Genomic DNA, 17961 nt, shown 5'->3' on the forward strand with positions numbered 1-17961 from the left:
GCTAAGGACTCAAAAGACAAAATGAGACGATTTTTTTGGACATGGCCAACATGAACATTTTTATTTATTTTACAAGTCTGTAATGAATTTCATTTCTGTTGTGTTCTCAATTGGGAGGAAAGGAACATCTTAAGGAAGTGAATGCGTATATTTTCTTTTAATCCTTTTATAGTTCATACATGGCATTTTTAATTGTCCCTATTCATAGTGTTTTCCTTTTTTCTGGTTTAAGACTAAATAAACAGGTACAGAGTGATTACTTCAGGTAATCTGTCTTCTCAAATAGTAACTAAACAATAAACCTTAGAATAGCACTTATTTCTGCCAACACTTTCGTACACATCAAATCCACACTCAAACAAATGACTTTCTGAAGCAGATAAGATAGTTACATTACGGCATATATAGGTGACTTTTAAGCTGGTCTAGCTATAGAGGATAACCTCAGAAGAAACTGCTTTTCTGAAAGGCTTAGTTGCAGATGAAAGTCTTCATAGAAGCTATTTGGGAGCAAAAACAGCACTTGTGGTGGCTTAGGACAGATAACTTCAGGAAAAGGAATTGAGTGGAACAAGACAGTTTCTAAATCAGTACTTACCCATGTTATTGGGAAACAACTGCCACCATTATGAAGTAAATTTGAATTAGAAATATTCCTTCATTGGTAATTACTGTTGTTGTCACCAGTACAGATAATAGTATGTGCCTGATGTTTCACTTACTAAGGAACAACAACATCTCTACATCACTTTAAGACATACGTTCCATATACCACCTACAGGACCATCCGTCTGTCTTACCAAAAGACACTCATGTGCCTATCAATATGGTCCTAATGAAGATATAAACATTTTTTCTACTGAACTATTAAAGACAATTCAATCACTAGACTACTTAGGACCTTTATGATATCTGTCACCCTATATAAGCTTGGGAAGGTATATGATGATATAATTTATAAACAACCAGTGGAGTGTCAAAATATATCAGAAGATCAGCTGTCAGGGAAATGCTCCTACCAGAGAACTATATGCTTCTTTTTTACCTCTAATAATGATTAGTCGCCAGGTAGCTGTTTTCCATTTTCACCAGCTATAGGCCTTTAGGCCAGGCTTGCTCAGGATTGGTTCTCAGCAGGATGACTATGTTGATGTAGTTTCTTCATTCTTTCTTTGCTCCTGGTGCAAGCTCTTTGTTCACCAAGTCTTTTGTCAGCTCCTGTGGATTTCCTAGTTGTGGCCTCTTTTCATGGCTTTGAGAATTCCTACCTTGGTGTGTCTACCGGTATCTGTGTCCAATTAGTTTCTTTTTGCTTATTTGGCTTCTAACTCCACTTCTGCCCCTGTCACCACCATCAGCTCCATTCTGCAAATTTCATAACGGCTTTGTTTCCTGAGCTCCAGTTCAGTGCCCTCATCTCATCTGACACGACACCACATATCCGTTCCAATAAAAGAGAGCATTCTAGAGCTTGATACAAAAATCTTTACCTAACGAGAAGGCCTGAATATAAATGTCATGAAGTCTTAAAAGTCTCAGTGGAAGTTTCAATGTAGTTCAAACCCCAAGAAATAAAGGCTAAATTTGATTAAAACCGATCTAAGCTGGCAAAGCAATAAAGGCAAATTCACTCTGCTTAGGATATATGAAGGGCATTTGCTCACGAGAAAATATGCCCTGATAAAAGCAAAAATTGTCAGTTAATTCAAAGATAAATGATAGTTTAAACTGCTTAATAAGTATTTATAAACTGTTACCTGATTCACAGAGGTGTTATGTGAGGGTTTATTATGCCATAATCTAGTGTGATGAGTTTTTTCCTCTAGGATGAACTTGCAGTGACCAACATCTTTGCCTCTTCCCCTTTGCCAAAACTCAGCAATAAGATGGAGATCCAAAGGATATTATGAATATATGAGAATCCTCTTAAAGATGAAATTGTAGATTATACATTTAGAGATGGAAGAGAACTTCAAAGTCATCTCATCCAGTTTTATAGCTGAAGACTAAGGCCCTGGGGTTTGGGATTTGCCCAAGATTGCATAACAAGTGATTGATGCAAGATTTTAATGTAGGGCCTCTGACTCCAAAGCCTTCTTACTATTGTATTTTAGAGTAGAAAATCTGGATTTCTTGTGGAATTTCTGGTGTATGATATCCATACTATGGGGAGAAAGATATGGTAGCTCTTGAGTATATTCACTATTGCATATCTGGAAACAAAGCATTATTTCTTGGATATTTTTCAAACTCTTTAGTAACTTCAGACTTAGAATCCTTTTAGGATAAGTAGTATTGTAAGTTTCCTTAAAGGTGTCTTTTCTGGAGATGACTTATTGTAGTTTGAAAATTTTAGGGTGCTCAGGTAAATGAATCTTCTTTGAATCTCTTCACATCACTTCAATGAAAATTAACCAAGCAAGATCTCATTAAAAAAAATCAGTATCCTTGGAGTTAAAGACAGGAGTTAAATTTCAGCAGATTTGTTCCCTTTAATGTTATTCATGATTTAAGATGTAGAAAATAACCCCCTTCTTATTAAAGGATTCTCCACTAATTATAAGCATTTCTCATAGAAAACACAAGGCTGTTGAGTCTCTTTCTACAAATACCTCTTCTTAGACTGATAAATTCTTAGAACGATTTGTTCAAGGATGTATTTCTCCTGAGGAAAACATTTTGGGGCCAAACAGAGAAGCAGTTTTCGATCTTTGCAAGAAACTTTCATTTTTCTCTCACGGTGAAATTCTTATTTGGACAATGCAATTTCTATGAAACACATAAAAACATGTTCTTCACTGTCTCTTTTCAAAATAAAACATGAAACCGTGTGGTATGGAAGACACTGTTGGGAGAGACTTCTTTAGGAAAAACCTGTACAATATTCTTTCGTTAAAAGCGACGGATTTCTAACACATATGAATTTTGACTCACAATGTTATGCTTGTTCTTGGCAATCCTAGATCCTAAACCCTAGGATGGAAACCATAGGCCCTAAAATCTTCACCCATAAGAAAATGAATACTGCAGAGAAACTCTATAAATGTTCATGTATTGTTGCTAAATGTTACCTGTGAAAGGGCGTACTAAATACATACCTCACAAGCTCCAAATAGTTACCACTAATTAATTACTGATGCCAACCACAAAATCTGAGAAGAAAAAAGGAAAAAAAACCCAACTGAACTCACCAATCACAATGGAAGATTCACAGTGGTAGTAGCCATTGCTTTGCTTTCTCTTCAGCATGGAACAAAGGTCTATTCGGTACAATGATTCTTCTCCAAATCTGTGGTCTGCAAATTTTTCATAGAGTTCAGGGTCTATTCTTTTCACTCCCTTGAAATGGCAAAACAAGACCACATTATTTAGTCATTTCATCAGGCGGCCAGAGCATACATAGATACACACACATGACACACATATTATGAACACACGCACATATAAAAATATTCTTTTTGACACAATGAATATTTCACAACTGCTGGTTGCTATTTCAAGATGAAAAACAAAGACATAGATATAGATTTATAAGCATATACATATGAGAGTGGGGGATAGGGCACTGAATCCTGCCTGCCTAGAAGGTATACAATGAAAGTGTTTATCATTACTACGGATTGTTGGGCATGGGGCAACATGCAGATTTTCATATTCCCAAAAAAATCTCATAAACACTAACATATATCAAGTTGAAATTCTAGTGTTGTGAATATCATATTAAAATATTAACCTTCAATTGTAATGGCCAGACACTTAAGTTTTTAAAAAAATATGTATAATGGCATTCTGCGGTAATTTTTATTCTAGAAAACATACGTAATCTTATTTTAGTTGAGACTATTACCATAAGAAATTTGAAGATAATCTGAATACATTTTATTCAAAGGGCAGCTAGGTGGTACAGTGGATTGAGTGCCAGACCCAGTGTCAGGAAGGCTCTTCATCCTGCGTTCAAATCTGGCCTCAGACACTTAATAGACATATAACCCCACTGGGCAAGTCACTTAACCCTGTTTGCCTGTTTCCTCATCTGTAAAACAACCTGGAGAAGAAAATGGCAAACCACTCCAGTATCTTGGCCAAGAAAACCCCAAATGAGATCCTGAAGAGTCGGACATGACTGAAAAATGACTGATGAAAAAAATTTTATTCAACTATAAGGGAAATCTCTCAAAACCAGTTTTCCTCCAAATCATCTTATTTCTACTCTCACAGACTGGGAGAATAAGCTGTTGGAAAGTTTATGCAGGGCATTTTTGGCACTTCAGAAATACTGCACGACATGAGGGAAAATAGCTCTCTCTACACTCTGGCACACAGCAACTACTCAACTATTTGGGTCTCAGAGTCCCCAAAGCAGTATGTGTCTAGAAGCAGGCTGAATAAAAAGAGAGCACTCCACAGGATGGGTTTACTGATCTCCTTAGGATATCACACGGGGATTCTCCAAGTGCACATTTTCTACATACACAGATGTTGCCGAGTTACAAAATGACAAGTTTATCTCTGGGTGGAAGTCAGCTGAGTCTGTAAGCCATAGCCAGAAAATAATCTGGGGCGTCTGCAGGAGACTACTTTCCCTTCTTTAACACGGCGCTGTAGCACCCTCCAGAGCTCAAGAGGAGAACAACTTGTTCATCACTAAATACCTGTGTGTGTTGATTTGGATCCTTGTGAGATGGAAATTTTGAAAAAACAACATTTTGCAGCGGCCTCACAGATAGCTGCTAAGGGGAAAACCACGACTTGCAAGCAGACAAGATTTTCTTGCGCTCACGAGTCTCCAGAGGATGAGAGTTAAAAGGCACAGCAGCTGTACAGAGGGCAGATACAGGCTGTGGGAGCTTGGCTCAATCTGAGTATGTGCTTCTACAGCCCATTAATTAATCGCTCCCCTCAGAGGTGCCCATTTCAATGTTCACAAGGCTCCTTATTAATAATATCAAGAAATTCCAGGCTGTTGATCATGAGGAGACAAACATAGGGATTTAGGCTTACTTGTATTTTATTTGGTTATATGTTTCCATTTGGCAGACACATTTAAATACTGAAAAGGCCAGAATTCAATTCCTACGATTTTATATTTCTAGCAGTCAAGCTAAATGAATGAGAGACAGTGTGGCATAATGAACAGAGAGCTGACCTGGGACCTCAAAAAGTCCTGAGCTCGAGTTCTACCTCTGACATTTACTGGCTGAGTGACCCTTCTCAATACCCCCACACCACCCCCTAAAGCTACTTCACAGAGAAGAAACAAGGCTACATTGGTAGAGGAAGCCCCTCACAGGAAGCTCCCTACCTGAAAGAAATAACAAGTCCAGTTAAAAAAATCAGGCATAAATATCTTTTTTTCATTAATAAATCCAACAAATAAATGAAATAGACCTGTCATCATTTCTCTAACAATTTGTTTTCATGATTAATAACAGTGCAACCACTCAGTTTGGACTCAGCACCTTGGTACCTGATGTGTTACATAAGGAAATGGAAATATCACTTAAGAAAATAAAATGGGGAAGAGCAGATGGAGCAAACCAAATGCATAGAGAGGAAAACCACGCTAGAAGCAACAGGACCTTGAGAGGACTGGGGGATGTTTCAGGGAAGCGGAACTGGGATTATTCGCAAAGTCTTGTTCTTTCTACCTCTACCCTCTCATACACAACTGTTCCCTTCTTTCTATTTATATGGTCATCACCACCTCAGTCTATGCCCTCATCATCTCTCACTTGGACTACTGGGCTTTCTCTCCCCTCTACAGTAGTGCTGTCAAACTCACATATAAACAGAGGCCGCTAAATTATAAGGAAGGATCCTTGACATACTGACTTAGAAAACTACATATTAACACTATCTATGATTTATTCTATTTTTATTTTGTTAAATACTACATTTTAATCTGGTTCAAGCTGCAATGGTTTGGGTTGTGGATCACATGTGGTCAAAAGGCTGAATGTATGACTTTCTGCCCTACAGTGTCTTTCTTTGTGACCTCAGCACCTGTGCGTGCAATTATCATCTCTATGCAGATTAACAACAAGATAGACATATCTCGCCTCAGTGTCTTTCCTGAATTTTAGTTCTGCAACACCAGATGTCTATAAGACATCAAGTTGTCTCACAGACATCTCAAACTCAACATGTCAAAAACAGAATTGTTATTCTCCTCCCCAGACCAACGTTTCTCCTAAACCACCACTGTTTTCCAAGAGCACCACTATCCTTCCAGTCGCCCAGGTTTGACCCATCAGTCATCCTTAACTCCTCATTCTGATTTGTCTGACATATCTAATCCATTACCACATCTTGATTCTACCCAGACATCTCTCTTGGTTACATCCCCTTCTGTCTGTACATGCATTGAATTCTTGCAATAGAATCCTAGTTGACCACCCTCTCTCAATTCTCTCCCCTTTCCAATTAGTCCTTTGTAGCTAGAAAGATATAAAATCGATATTCCCAAAGGAAAGGTCTCATTACATCGCTCCCATCCTCAATAAACTCTTTACCTCTAGCATAACCCATTACCTCTAGCATCAAACACAAACTCCTATTAGACACTTCACAATCAAGCTTCAATCTACCTTTCTTGATATCCTGTGGATCCCTATAGCCTACTTCTAAAAAATCATTAAAAGGTAGGAGTACAATAACTATTTAATGCCACTTTTTATAAATCCATGTATCTTTGAAGGCAGAATATTACATTTAAGTGCCAGACAACGAGGAAGTACTTGATGCAAGAAGACTGAGGTTTGAATTCCACCTTAAAACACTGTTAACCTTGCGCAAGTTACTAAAACCTTCCTTACTCTCAGTTTTCTCACCTGTAAAATAAAAATATTTGAACCCATCTCTCAAAGTTGTGAAGATGAGACTGGATAATGATGTTTTGTAAAAACATTATTTTTGTACAGTGTTTTGTAGGCCTTAAGACACCATATATAAATGTCAGCTTTATCATCACCAACATCTTCAACACCATCATCAATTATGTGAAGAGTCAAGTCACGTTGTATAATGAAGTACTAATACCTCTGGGAAACACAAAGGGCCAACACATTTTCAAACCTTGCCTAAGATCAACAAATGGTATATCCCCTTCCTGTTTCGCAGATAACACTCAACAGATATTAGAAATGTGGGATTGAAATAAAGAGGTTAAGGCTAGAAATAAATATTTTAAGAGACATCTACAAAGAAGTTGAAATCACGGGAACGAATGAGATTAAGAGAGAAAGCATAAGGTAAAAAAGAGAAGGAACTACAGAAAAGAACTTTATGGGAAAGCCCATGTTTCTGGGTCAGGATAAGGAAAAAAAGACACCAAAGGAGACTGAGGAAAGGGGAATAAAGGATACAAAGATAATCAGGAACATATACCATTCAAATAATATTTTCAGAAAAGAAGAGGTGAAGTGCAAGGAAGGTAAGAACAGAGAAAAAAAATACTGAGATAAGTGATTAGAAGGCCACATTTTAAGAAGGCAGCTTTTGGTGAGTGCCAGGGATATAGATTTGATTATAACTAGTTAAGAAATGAGTGGATAATGAAGTGGAGGCATTAAGAGGAAAGCTACTACTTCCATAGTTCCATATTTAGCTCCATATTGAGCTTTTGATATGGTACAATGTCCAGAAAAAAGATGTCAATCTCAGGTCTTTCTTTAAGCCCTGAATTCTCCATTTAAAAATAAATCAGGAAAAGTAAATAATATATAGTGATTCGAATCTGCTTCATTTATTAACCAATTTTTTTGTGAAAAGTGGGCACCAAATATTTTCAACCTACTTTCAACATATATCACACGGATGTCACATCACAAAGGAATGAGATGGTATGATTACTGAAACCATAATTTACAGTCAAGACCTGGGGCCTGCATGATTCAAGGAGGAATAAGGCTTCTGGAGATGCTAGAGCACATTTACACAAAAGAAAACATTTGTAATAATTATCTAAGATCAGACCAGTATTTGCATTGTCTGAAGCATAGTACATGTATAGTACTGATATACAAAATAATATTAGCATGTACTTAAATTCCATTAGTATGAGCATTGTTTTCAGGTTACATTCCTATTTGGAAATACATTTCTTTCACAGAAAATTGTGCCCAAATACAGGGTGTCCCAAAAGTCTTAGTGCAGTTTTAAGCCACTAAGGCTTGAACTCTGTATAAGTTTCATCATCCAACTTCAGTAGTAATAAAAGTACTAAAATAAATAAATAAAATAAAATAAAATAAAATAAAATAAAATAAAAAAAATAAAAAAGTACAGAAGAATAGAATGTCATTTGGCAATTTAAGTAAGATTCCATTTTTATGTAGTTCCCTAAAGTTGCCAAATTGTACCTAAACAGATAGTCCCTCAAAGACCAATTTCACAGCTAAAGAGGCTAGAGACAGAACCTCTTACAATGCTAGTGAAATTTTATTTGTTAGTTTGAAGGTGACATTTACACTGAATCTAACAAAGATCACTTATTCCAAGTGGGGAAGTGTTTAATACTTAAATGAATTTTATCATTTTGCTCAAGGTGACTGAAACTTATCAATAATGCATGATGTAGCTGAAATGAAATTAGACAGTGAATCAAAAAAATCAATAAACGTTACTCAAATAGCAAGAAACATCAAATGAAATAGATTACAAAATACCGCTTCTATTAATCATTACATCTGAGTGACGATTGACTTCAGCTAGTCAATTTATGTCATAGAGAAGTATCAATCGTGTCAAAAGCTGCCTGAAGGTCTCCAACATTATCCAAGAAACTCAGAACTGAAAAGATCCATCACTCTTTAGAGTAATTTGACCATCAAACTGATGATGATGATACATCCAGATCTATGATTTCATTGGTATAGGAAACTCCTTTTCGGTAAGGAAATTCTCTTGACCAGTGTGGATATGTGAGTTACATAGGGTACTTGAGGGCTTCAGTGACTTACCTGGAATAACAGGCCCATACATGTATGTCACAGGCAGGACTTGAATGCAGGCCCGTTCTGAGTCCAAGGCTAGCTTTCTATCCAATACACCATGCTGCCAACGATGTTGATTATGACGGCACCATCTTACATTTATATGTCATAGCTTGCTGCCAGCGACTGCGGCGTTGAAATGGCCGGAGATGGCCGAATGACGCAGAGAGTGAAAAGAAAAACACAAAACACGGGCCAGGTGGAAGAGTAAAGTACAGCTCCATTTATTAATCTGAGGGACAGGGCTTATATACCTTTTAGGCAAGCAGAATCAACAAATCCACGTGTAAGGCATTTGCATAATGCATTACTTCCTTATGCTTTTGTTCCCCTTTTGCCGTAAACAATATTGTGTTAATAGTCCACAGGTGGTGTTTAGCACGTGTGCACCGTGGGGGTTTTGGAGAGAACACTTGCATACCAAGGAGGCTTGAAGAGCCTCCATCCTGAGCAGCACGTGTATCCCAAGGTGGGGGATGGAGAGCCCACGTGCTGAGTTATCAGCCCAAGGGCAAGAATGGGCCTCTGGCCTGTATCTTATCCCAGAATGGACTTTCTCAGAGCTGGCCCTCTACAACAGCTTACAAAACACTGTGTACATGTATTATTTGATCCTCACAAAAACCATAAAAGGTATGTAGAGTAACTTTTATAGCTGATTATCAAGGCAGTTAGCTGACTTACTTAAGGCAACCTAGCTAGTTAGTGGCAAAGTCAGAAATTGGTTAAACTCAAGCATTAGACTCCCAGTCCACTGCTGTTTGCAGTGTACCATGCTGCCTGTCTATATACAAATCATGACATGAATCTGATCAGAGAAGGAAAATTATTTCACAAAATCATAAATTTAGATCTATACTGGAAGTCTGTCTAGTTTAACATCCTCATTTTACACATGAGGAATAAGTCCCATAGAAATTAAGTGACAGGTATTAAGTTACTAAACGGGGATTCAAACTTAGGTACTATAAATCTAAGTTGAGCATGCTTTCCATTATATTACTCCAAAACCCTAAAAAATTAGCACTTTAACATTGTTTAAATATTTACACATTTGTGTACATGTGTATATACACACATATGTATATGTGTGTGCACGTATGTGTATGTATGTATACGTACGTATGTCAAGGAAGTTCTAGAATAGCATCAATGTGCTGCCAACTCCGTTTCTAGAGCCAGCTATAAATAATGTCGATAATCAAAACACTTTGCATGTTTATAAACCTGAACACAAAACTCACTGAGATGATGACTGAAGGACATCTTTTGTGTCTATGAATTTTCTGACACTGACGTCTGAGGGTACAATGGAAGTACCATTAAATTCAGGCCTACTCCTGCAACTTCCCCAGTCACGTGGCAATCATTGTGGAGGTATGCGAGGTATACTGGAAAGAACACTAGAGTAGGAATTGGGTAAACAGAGTCGCTATTTTGGCCGTGCCATTAGCCACTTCATATCACCTCACCTGTAAAATGAGAGAAAGGGGACAGGGCTAGATGATCTTAAAGCTCACTTCTAGCTCTGACACCCTGCGATTCTCTAATACAGGCTTTGGCATTTTGGAATCCTGGTTCCAATAAACCAGAGCTTCTGGAAGAATGGCTTTGCATGTCATCAAAACCCAGCCATGTGGCGTCACTCTCACTGATGATAACTCATGGATCTCAGGTCGAGGATTATAATGAACCAGTAGCAGTCCTGAATATTTCTAGTTATGTAGCCATGTATCTAGTGAGCTATCTCAGTTCATCAAGGTTACTCAATGTATGGACACTGAGTCTTGATTATAATTTCAACATGACTGTCTAATCGAATCAAATGACCTGAAAAGACATCACACCTAAACGTGGTCGGGAGTGGTTGGTCTTTTTGGTGGATTAACTTCATGCGATCTTTACAGTCAGCCGGCTCTTCAGTCCCTGGCTCAAGACAAGGTTCTTTAATCATCTGTCATCCTCAGAAAGCTCCTACTATGGAGCCTCCAACTGATTTATCTGAACTCACTGGTTTGGGGAGATGGGATACTGGGGTAATTTTTTTGCCAGTGAAGACACCAACAGACCAGTGGCCTATGATAAAGTTTAGTTTTCCAGAAATTTATCTGAAATAGTAATCCGAAACTCTACTTTCATTTGAAACAGGCAGCAGTAGAACAGTCCCAGGAAACAATGACAAAGATCATGAACAGAGAAATGAGAGAATGCCTTGGCAGGGAAGGGATTCTTTCACTAGATCAATTTTAGCTCATATATATATTTATTGATAAACAACAACTTCTTTAATGGAAGTGTAAACAAGACTTCGGTTCAAATACTTCTTCTGACACTCCTTGTGTGACCATGGACAAATCATTTAGGCTCTCTGAGTCTCAGATTCCTCATCTGTAAAATGAGGGGTGGGCCTATATAGTCTCTAAAGTCCCTTCCAACTATAAATCTATGTTCCCATGAAAAATACCCTTCATTACTACTAATATTAAACTGGGAATTTTGTAGTCAGCATCTCCCGGACCTTTGCTTTAGCTTTCCATTATTTTTATCCCTCTGTTGTGCAAGTAACTATATAAAGGATTTTTAATTTCCTGTGAAAATTTGTTGAAGTCAAAGCTGTTACATTATGTACACAAGAGAGAACACCATCCAAATCAGCCTAGTGTTACTCATTTTGATTTCATAATTTCAGACAGCTGCTACTAAGACATTTTTAGCCTTAAATATATTCACCAAAATTTAAAACAAAAACACATTTATTTCTATTTGATTTTTGTAAGACAAAGTATCACGTGAGTGAAGATATATAAAAAAACTTTAATTTTGTAAAATGGTTTTAAAGCCCCACAAATTTGTTTATAATCAATGGTGACTGAATGTAAGTAAATTATACACACACACATATATTCAATTCAAGATTATTTACAATAAAATATCCCCATCATGGCTTGTCTGAAGAAAATGTTTCTATTTTTTTGTTGACATTATCACCTATTTCTCTTCACGAGCTTTTTATTATCATTAGGTTAGCACCATTTTGATTGGTCTTCTGCATGAAGCGTGCAATGTATCACAGCGATGATCTGGGATGGAAATGCTTAATTACTTCACTTCCCCATACACAAGATACAAAACAAAGGAGAAAGGAACAAAGGGAGAGGGATAAAAAAAGAGGCAGAGGTGAAGGGTGGGGGGGGGGGAGGGAGACAGGATGAAGAAAAGAGAAGGGAGGGGGATCAAAGGAGGGAGAGAGAGCGAATCAGGGACAGAATATAAAGAAATGGAGTGAGAACAGCAGCTTGCATTTATAGTGCTCTTCAGTAATACAAAGCATTTCACATACATTATTTAATTTGCTCCTTAGAACAACCTGTGGCATGGGTGCTACTATTATCCCCATTTTACAGATCAGGAAATTGAGGTTGAGACCCCTTTAAGTGAGTTAGACAAAGTCACACAGATACTACGAATCAGGATTCCTCTAACTCCTGATCTTTTCTCTGCAGCTAGCTATTCCAAGCCTCATTTTTTCTCAGGGACCCAGCTTCACTGGGTCCACCTACATTCCAGCTTCATTCACCCACCTACATTGCCCTCAGTGAATCATCATGGTCCCAAATTTAATTGGGACTATCCAAAATGAACTCCCTTCACGTTCCCCCTCTCTCCCTTCTTCACTCAACCTTTCTTCCTTCTCCCTCGTCTCAGAGGAGATACCATCATCCTTGTGAAAACTCATTTCCTCTTTCATAACCATTGCCACAGCTCTGGAACCTTTTATCCATCTTTTTGTCTCTCATCTTTGATTTTTCCCTTTCTTCTGGCTTATGCCTGTCTGCCTATTTGAAATTAAAATATAAACTTCTCCACATATTCTCACCCCTTTAAATTAATATCCTATTTTCTCCCCTATTTCACCGCCAAACTTTTAAAAAAAGTAGTACTGCGTCCTCTACCCATTCATTCTTCAACCTCTCTCCTAACATCTCCATCTGCCTATTAGACATCTGAGGGACAACTTGGTGGCACAACTGATCGAGTGCTGGGCCTGAAGTCAGGAAGACTCCTCTTCTGAGTTCAAAATTAGCCTCACACACTTATTAGCTATGTGACCCTGGTCAAGTCACTTCACCTTGTTTGCCTCGGTTTCCTCATCTGTAAAATGAGCTGGAGAAGGAAATGGCAAACTACTCCTGAATCTTTGCCAAGAAAACCCCAAATGGGGTTTTGACATGACCAAAATGACTAAGACAAACTGGACATCTGGAACTGGATGTCTCATAGTCATCTTAATAACAACATGTCCAAAACTGAACTCATTATACGCCTGCCCAAATTTCCCCCATTTCTGAACTTCCCTATTCTTGTCGAGGACATCACCATATTTCCAGTAGCCCAGCCTAGAAACCTGGGTGCCATGCTTGACTCTTCTCTCTGCCTCATCCTCCATATACAAACTGTTGCCAGATCCAACAGATCTGACCTTTGTAACATCTTTTACATATGCCCCTTTCTCCCCTCTGATACTGCCACCACCTCGGAACAGGCCCTCCTCAGCAAACACTGGAACTACTGCAATAGCTTACTGGTTGTTCTCCCTGCCTCAAGTGTCTCCCCACTCCAGTCCAACCTCCATTCAGCTATCAAACTGAGCTTTTAAAAGCACAAGTCTGACTATGTCACATCACCGCCAATTCAATAAATACTAGTAGCTCCCCAGTACCTCCAGGATCAAATAGAAAATCCTCTATTTGGTGTTCAAAGTCCTTCATAAGCCTCCTCCTACCTTTTCAATTTTATACCTCACCCTCATGGACTCTGCGACTGGTCTCCTTGTGGTTTCTCTCACAAGACTGAGCATTCTCTTCTTCATCTCTGCCTCCTGGCTTCCCTGGCTTTCTTCAAGCCCTAGCTAAAAGCCCATCTTCTACAGCAGGGCTGTCCAACCTTAGGTTTTTATTGAAACAATAGACAATATGTTTTGATTTGCCATTTCAGTGAGAGCTCTGCAGCAGCTCAGCTTCATTTACTAAAACATTTATGTAAATTTCTGTGCTTGTAGGCAGGCTGCATAAATCGCACTGCTGGGACAGCCCTGTTCTACAGGAAGCATTTCCTGATCTCCCTTAATGCTACAGCTTTCCTTCTGGTGATTATCTCTAATTTATCCCATATATCTTGTTGGACATAGTTGTTTTAATGTCCTCACTATTATATTATGAGATTCCTGAAAGCAGAGACTGCTTTTTGCCCTTCTTTTATTCCCATGGCTTCCATATGTGGAACCACTGGTTACAGCAAATGGAGAAGTTGTGAATGCTGTGGATAAGTTCGCTTACCTTGGTAGTGTACTTTCCAGGGATGTACACATTGACAATGAGGCTGATGCACACATTGCCAGAGCTAGCTCAGTGTTGGGGAGGCTCCAAAGGAAAGTTTAGGAGAAAAGAAGTATTAGACTGACTACCAAACTGAAGGGCTATAGGACTGTTGCGCTGGCCTCATTGTTGCATGCCTGTGAAACCTGCACAGTCTACTAGTGCCATGCCAGGAAACTGAATCGCTTCCATCTGAATTGTCTTAGGAAAATTCTAAAGATCACCTGGCAGGATAAGATACCAGACACCGAGGAACGTTCTCAAACTACACTGCCGAGCATTCAAACTCTGCAGCAGAAAGCGTGACTCCGGTGGGCTGGCCACGTTGTTTGAATGCAAAATATATGCTTGCCAAAAAGACTATTTTATGGAGAACTCACACAGGGAAAGCATTCACATGGTGGTCAGAAGAAGCCATACAAGAACACTCTTGACTGTGTGACATGGGAGACACTGGCACAGGACTGCTCAGCATGGCATCGGAGAAGGTGCTGTGCTCTATGAACAAAGCAAAATTGAAATAGCTCAAAAAAAAGGTAAGATGAGCAAATTTAGAGAATCCACCCCAAATATTCACATAGACTGTGCCCAATAATAAAACATTCCAAGCTCACATTGGTCTGATCAGCCAACAGTCAGACACACTGAAACTTGACTCTAGCACTGATGTCATTTTGGTCCTCTTCAAGAACAAAGGACAACAACCAACCATCCCCAGTGCTTAACACGGTCCTTGGCCTATAGCAGGTCCTTAATAAATGCTTATTGACTGAAAAATCTACTGCTTCTTTCAACTTCTTTATTTGAGTTCATGGCACTGCCATGTTTCCAGTCACTCAGTGTCGGCAGAATAAGGTGAACAGAGCATCCTGGGGAAGAGAGGCAGAAGATGATACAGAAAGCACAGCATGTGGTTCCACGGCTTCAGACAACAGGTGGACTAAATGTCAGCTGATGGCATGGGCACATCTACTAATCGACGGAAAGAGGTCAGTACATTAGGATTTGAATGTATTTCGTTATTTATCTGCTCACAGTGTATTAATAAGAAAACAGATTTGGAGTCAGATGATCCGGGTCTTAGATTCTATGTGTTATTTTCAAAACTGCCCTGCTGTTCTGTGCTTCCTTCTGAACTTCTTTCTGTTCTCTTTTGTGCATTTTCAAGAGTCACAATGGCCCCTTCATTAACCAAGAGGAAAGAAGGGAAACTTTGTAACAAACATAATCAAGCAAAACGAATCTACACAATGGCCATGTCCAAGAATGTATGCCTCTGCATTGTGTCTCTGTCTTCCTTTCAGAAAGTAAGTTTTCTTATGTGCCTCATCACAGGCCACACAGAGACTGAGTTGATCATTGCTGTAATCACCATTCTCAAGCTTTTCAAAGTTGTTTTTCTTTACAATGCGGTTGGCCTTGTACAAATTGTTTTCCTAGCTTGGCTCATTTCACTGTGCACCAGAATTCTTTCTTGACTTTGTATCAGAATTCTATCAAAGATTCTTTGAAATCATTTCTTTTGGCACAATACTCTCTCCTTACATTCAGATACCATGATTTTTTTCTGCCATTCTGCAAACTAAAAGAGAGTCTAACACATAGCTGGTAAATGTCTAAGGCCTGATCTGAACTCAGGAAAATGAGTCATCCTGATTCTAGGCCCTGCACTCTATTCGCTGTGCCACCATCTATTATGATTACAATCTATACATGTCTTCATAGATTGCTTAATAGCCTCTATATAAACCACTGCTTTTGAGAAGAACTAACCAGAAGTAAAAGGGCATACTAAGAATGTAGTGACTAATATTATTCCCCTAAGGAATGGCAAACTCAATTTAATTTGCTAATCTAAATAAAGCTAAAAGTGTCAGGTCTCTTAATAACAGCTAGGACTTGTTCATCCCACACAATAGCTAAGATGGACAAAGCCAGTGAAATTACATTATGCAAAAAGTCTTCAAGAAGGATACTCTCAAAGAGTCAAACATACTAAAGTTTCATGAAGCCAGGAAAGGTTGATTTACATGATTCAGTCCCAGGAAAAATAAAAACACATGCAAACTGCTTTTACTTCCTGATTTTCTAAGTTTCTTCCCAATTAAGTGACATTGTACAAAGAGACAAAAGATTTATTCCAAGTTTATTTTTCACTGTCAGCACACAGGAAGAAAGAAGGTAAGAACTGTCTCCCACCAAAAGACAAGCCCCTAAAGTCTTGCATTTTCCCCCTCTACTCTCTAGTGTCCCTAGTAGTACACCCATCTCCATTACAGTCTAACACATAATGTTTAGGTATACAGCTAAAATGATTACAAGATAAAGAATAATTATCATACTCCAAGTAAGCTATTTTTTATGTTTTATCTACCCTCCTAATTTGTAAGAGGGCAGGATTCATTGTCATTTGTATTGCCCCACTCCCTTCAGTCCTTCACACTATTTCAGAATATAAATTCTACACAGTAGAGCTATTTGCATTTATCCATTGCACAAATGTGTAATAAGCTAGGCATCATACTACCATGGGAGATACAAAATTCTTAAGACAGTAACATATGGGCACAAATAGTACAATACTAGTATAAATAAGTACCACAGATAATGAGTGATACAAGAGTTTAGAAAAATCAATATGAATTAGATATATTTGAGATTGCTTCCAAATCTAAATCATAACTTGTGTGACTCATGGTGTTCAGTCACTTTCTGTCTGTCCGGCTCTTCATGATGCCTTTTGGGGTTTTCTTGGCAAACATACTAGAATGGTTTGCCATTTCCTTCTCCAGTTCATTTTACAGATGAGGAAACTGAGGCAAACAACATTAAGTGATTTGTCCAGGGTCACATAGCTAGTAAATGTCTGAGGCCAGATTTGAACTCAGGAAGATGAGTTTTCCTGACTCCAGGCATGGCACTCTATCCACTGTGCCACCTAACTAGTCCCTGCTTGATTCATGAAGGAGGTGGCAACTGAGCTGAACCTTCAAGAATCACATTTTGATCAGCAAAGATGGTAAAGGAACACAGATAAAGAGAACAGCATGAGTAAAGATACAAAGCTACAACCATTAAGGAGATAGGGTGGTGTATATAGTGTCATGGAAGTCTTACGAAAATTTTCCACTAAGTCAAAAGTATTCAACAGTGCTAAATGCTTCAGAGAGCAGAAAAATCAGAAATGAGAAAAATGTGCCTGGATTTGTTGATGAGGTCACTAGTGGCTTTTGAGAACACAATTTCTCACATAGTTCACATGATTCAGGTTTGCTCAGGATTAAAGCCCTGGATCCCACCACTGGGATCATAGGCTGAAAGTTTTTTCCAAGTATACTCTATGGTCACATTCTCTTATACAACAGTATGGACTGGCAGTCTAGTGAAGATTATGGATTCCTTTTCCAGGAGGAGTGTTTTTAAATACATAAAATAAAATATAAAGGAAACCAATTACAAATTACAGATGAAACCAATTATATTGAAATACAATTTTAAAAGTTTACAAACTCATTCTCTAGGGCTCTCTCAGTTGGATTCTTTTCAGGATAACTAACCTTCTATTCTCCAGTCTCAGGCCAAGGTGTCTTACC

General features: G+C 38.4%; 1 protein-coding gene across 1 annotated transcript in view; it reads right to left on the reverse strand.

Moving 5' to 3' along the window:
- Positions 1-17961, reverse strand: part of AKAP7 (A-kinase anchoring protein 7) — a 171137-nt gene that overhangs the window by 54451 nt on the left and 98725 nt on the right. The window contains exon 6 of the mRNA XM_036768250.1: positions 3192-3339. Within this exon, the coding sequence (XP_036624145.1) occupies positions 3192-3339 (148 nt within the window). The remainder of the gene's footprint in view (positions 1-3191; positions 3340-17961) is intronic.

The sequence above is a fragment of the Trichosurus vulpecula genome, chromosome 7 (genome assembly GCF_011100635.1).
Source record: "Trichosurus vulpecula isolate mTriVul1 chromosome 7, mTriVul1.pri, whole genome shotgun sequence".
NCBI classification, from domain to species: domain Eukaryota; kingdom Metazoa; phylum Chordata; class Mammalia; order Diprotodontia; family Phalangeridae; genus Trichosurus; species Trichosurus vulpecula.